Below are 4,397 nucleotides of genomic sequence, written 5' to 3' on the forward strand. Positions count from 1 at the left end.
GGGCGAATTTCACGATTAGTTTTCAGAGACTTTCCATTTCTAATCATTTATGACAGGATAAAATCGCAGACGGAAACGGGAAATGTCTTGCGAAATCTCTCTATTCTCAAACACGATCTCGCAGACATGGGCGCCGTGGACCGTCCGACGCACCACATCGCGGCCGCCGTCCTTGTCGTTGCTTATGCGCTTCTCTGGCAGCCAACGGCGCCTCCGCCAGCCTCGAGCAGCATCACTTTTGCCGTCTCGCCTGTGACGCCAGCCAACTTTTCAGGCCCTTTGCTTCGCGACACGACCACAGCGATTGATCAACTGCCCGAGTACGTCGACGCTGGCTGTCAACGCGTGCACCAGCAGTCGCCGCTCGCGATACCATTCGTTGCATCCACGACGGGCTTTCTCGATGGCGTCAGCAAAGCGTACGCCCAGCACCTCCACTTGGTGCTGCGGCCCGACGACATTTGGCTGGCGCTCACGAGCCAGTTTGGCCTGTACGTCGACGGTAGCAGCGAAGCGCTTCGGTCGCGGCTTGTCAAGCACCGCCAAGGCAAGATCGAGCTCGAGATTGAAACGGCGGGCACGGTCCATACGGTCGACTTTGGTGTCTGTGCGACTCAAATGGTCGACAAGATGCGCGCGCACTTGGTCGACCCGGCGCTCGCCGACGTCCTGCTGCCCAACTTTACAACGACCACGCCCCACGATCGCATCACGGCGAGTATTTTGACCATGGCCACGATGAAGAATTTCTTCCAGTACAAGTTCAAAATCGCATGTGGCATTCCAACGGTGACGCTTCTCGGCTCGGTCGACGACTGGCAGCAAATTCGGTCGCGCATCGAGCACTTTCGAGCGTATGGCGAGCGTATGCAGACGTGGGTCGACCTTCTCAGCGGCGTCCTCGATCAGTTTGTGGCGGCGGCGCGTGGCGAGCCCGACACGGCGTTTTGGCAAAGCATTTATGACAGCACCTACCAAGGCTGCGGCCAACGCTATGTGAGTGGCTGGGTGAGCGTCTTTGCCGTCTTTGACGGAAAAGGTCGGTGGCAGGGCGATGAGCGAACGACCAGTTCCGGCGAGACATCTACCTACCCAATCATTGCGGCGGACGATCTGCCACCGGGCTACGCGGCCGTCGACGTCGAGATTGATGACAACGGCAACAAAATGGACGCGATCATGCTGGCAGGTCACATGTCGTATGCCATCCAAGACAACAACACGGTCGTCCCGCAGCTGGGCTGGGCCATGGCGCTCAAGCCTACAGCACATCGACTTGAGATTTCGACACCTGTTTGAAGAAGGCGACGAAGCTTATCTTTTAATGACTTTTGGATCAATGAAAGGTCGCTGAATTGTTGCCGTAAGCTATTCAATCGAGCAGCCACCGTCGTCGAGCGCAGGGACCTCTAGCTCTTCCCAAGGGCAACACTCTTGCCAATCACGTTCGCGTAAATAACACCTTGGCGTTTGTATAGTCCATTCAAAGCTGGATTATAATGCAAGCAACCATCATTCACACTTTGCCAATTGGTCGCGCCAACAACAACCAGCGCAGTCGACAAGCGAATGACCATCGACCCTTGTCCCGACGCGAGCTCCTCTTCGCCCGCGCGCAACGACGCCGAGACGAGTGCATCGATGATGCTGACGACCATGACGCCAGCTACAAAGTACCGCGGCCTGCGCAACGACGGCGCGACCTGCTACCTCAACAGCCTCCTCCAGACACTCTACATGACACCCGAGCTGCGCACGCAACTGTACCAGTCGACATCGTCCGCGAGTGAAGGCAGCCTTCTGCGGGAACTTCAGCTCCTCTTTGCGAGGCTCCAACTGCGAACCGACCGCAAGGCCATCAACACGACCTCGCTCATGCAGAGCTTTGGCTGGACGCCATCGGATCTTTTGCTGCAGCACGACGTGCATGAGCTCTACCACGTTCTCTTCAAGGCTCTCGATGCCTCACTTCAAGGCTCGCCCAATGCAAACCTCGTCAAAGACCTCTACCAAGGTTACATCCTTTCATCTGGATGAGGCATTCCTAATAGACACAATGCGTAGGCACGCTCACAGACTCTGTCCAATGCATCACGTGCGGTCGCGAGAGCAGCCACGATGACGCCTTTCTCGATCTCTCGCTCGCCATTCCATCAACACCAACAAGTCTTGATGACGCCATCGCAACCGTCCTCGCCCCCGAGCGTCTCGTCAGTGACAACCAATGGCTCTGCGACGTCTGCGGCACCAAGCAAGACGCCATCAAGCGCCTGTCGCTGGTGCAACTACCGCCGCTGCTCACACTCCACCTCAAACGCTTTGCATGGAGCCATGACACGTCGAAGCTTACGAGCAGAGTCTCGTTTCCCAAGTACCTCGACATGAACGCGCATCATGCCTCGACGTCCAGCCGTCCCAAGGTGCCGCCGTCTTCCACGACCACGCAAGAAGCAGCAACAGAAGCTTCGTGGCACCCGTCCTTTGACCTCGCTGCTATGCTGGCAACCCAAGGTCCGTTTGTCTACGAGCTCGCGTCAGTGCTCGTACACGCTGGCGCTGCGAACGCTGGTCACTATGTCGCGTACATCCAGGCGTCACTGGACGACGATCGTCACTGGCTCTGCTTCAACGACGCCTCGGTCTCGACCATCTCCGACGCCAAATTGCGCACGGCGTATGGCGTCGCGTCGGCCAACTGTGGCTACTACGAGGCAACGCGCGCGCCGTGTGCTTACGTGCTGCAGTACCGCCAGGTCGAAGTCTCTCGCAAGGTCCAGTGTCCTGCCGACGACCTGATACCTCCTTGGCTCGTCGATCTTGTACAAGCCGAGATGCAACGCGAGCAAGCAAACAAGCAAGCGCGGGCCGAATGTCGCGTCGCAGAAGAGAAGAAGAAGGCCAACCTCGCCGACATGATCCAGATCAAGATCTTGTACGACAACAGCCACAAGATGCTGCATGTATCCAAGAACGCTACGCTCGCCGAGGTGACGGTTCAGGCTGTCGCGCTCTTTGAGCTGCGTATCTCGCTGAACCGCGTCCGGCTGCGGGCCTACTCCGAGTACCACATGCTGCCACGCGAGACGTACGACGGTCGTGAACACTGCTCGCTAGCGGCATTGGTGATCTACGCCTGGAGCTGCTTGTGCCTCGAGGTCCGAGCCAGCGCTGACGAGGCGTGGGCAGTGTACGATCCAACGGCGCTGCAGCTGCTCGTGCGCCAATACGTGCCATCGACGCCGACGACGCCAGAGCACTTTACCGAGCCGCCCGAGCTTGTGCAACTCCCGGGTAACGCGCGACTCGACGACTTGGTCGCGCTGCTCAGCGCCAAGTTCAACATGAATCGAGATCACCTGCGGCTGCTTACGATGCGCTCAACGGGCTACTGGGCCATCACGACACGAATTCTCAACCCGAATCACGACGAAGCGACGCTGCGGCAGACACTGCGCATAGATCTTTCCGTCCGGGATGGCAGCAACATCTACATGGAAGCCGTCGACGATCTCGCGGCATCGCCGTCGCTCGCCAAGGAGCTCTTCGAGGCCCGCGCCTATTTGATCACCCTCCAAGTCCAGACAAAGGACCCCAAGCTGCTACGCACCAAGAACGTCGAGCACGACATGATGAGCTGGCCGTTCACCGTTGACCGCCGGCGACCTCTCCAAGTGCTCAAAGATCAACTCTGCACCTTTTTCGGACAGCGATCGGATACGTTGACGCTGCGGCGCGGCGCAAGCCAGGGCATCGAGCTCAAGCACCTGGAGGCGTCGTTTTCACACCTAGCCCTCATGGACCAATCCAATCTGTGGATCGAGCCCGGGGCGCCGCTGCGAGCCGGCGAGTTCAGAGTCCACGTTCACCTCTACACGCCAAGGCCCACCGACACGACGAGTCCGTCAACACTCGTGCGACACGTCTGGCCGTCGACGCACGCACTGCCATTTTGCACAACTCTTGTGGTTTCGGCCGAGATGCTTGTCAGCGAGCTCAAGGCCCGCATCCTCGCCGTGCTGGCGCGCACGCACCCCCGCGCGAAGCGCTTGTGGCTCATGGACCTGTCGCCAAACCATCGTCTCCAGCGCGTCCTGTCCGACGACGGCACGCTCGGCGTGGCGTCGCCGCTGTCACTCTACGAGAACCGGTCGTTTGCCGTCCAGATGCTCGAGCCGCTCGCGCCGCGTGGCGCCGCCAACATGCTCGTCTCGATCGTGCTCTTTGACCGAGCGCATCTCACATTTGGCCGTGAGATTGACGTGGCGTTTTCGACGCTCTTGCCTGGGACGCACTGGATCGACCTGCTTTTGCTCGAAATTCAGAAGGCGTTTGGGCTCCCACCCGACGCAGTGCGCCTCGCCAAGCCGTCGCAGACGTCAGCCATGGACGTGACCGAG

General features: G+C 59.1%; 2 protein-coding genes across 2 annotated transcripts; both read left to right on the forward strand.

The window, feature by feature from the left end:
* Window positions 1–126: 126 nt before the first annotated feature.
* SPRG_17548 (hypothetical protein) lies at window positions 127–1,301 on the forward strand (the record flags this gene model as incomplete). Its single annotated transcript, XM_012356884.1, has 1 exon — window positions 127–1,301. One exon carries the CDS (start codon window positions 127–129, stop codon window positions 1,297–1,299), a length of 1,173 nt encoding a protein of 390 aa, XP_012212274.1. The 3' UTR covers window positions 1,300–1,301.
* A 340-nt stretch (window positions 1,302–1,641) lies between these two features.
* Window positions 1,642–3,911, forward strand: SPRG_17549 (hypothetical protein; the record flags this gene model as incomplete). Its single annotated transcript, XM_012356885.1, has 3 exons — window positions 1,642–2,014; window positions 2,065–3,598; window positions 3,635–3,911. Coding segments are annotated over 3 exons (2,184 nt in total), but the record flags the coding sequence as incomplete, so codon positions are not given.
* Window positions 3,912–4,397: the final 486 nt, after the last annotated feature.

Source organism: Saprolegnia parasitica, assembly GCF_000151545.1.
Source record: "Saprolegnia parasitica CBS 223.65 unplaced genomic scaffold supercont2.628, whole genome shotgun sequence".
Taxonomy (NCBI): domain Eukaryota; phylum Oomycota; class Saprolegniomycetes; order Saprolegniales; family Saprolegniaceae; genus Saprolegnia; species Saprolegnia parasitica.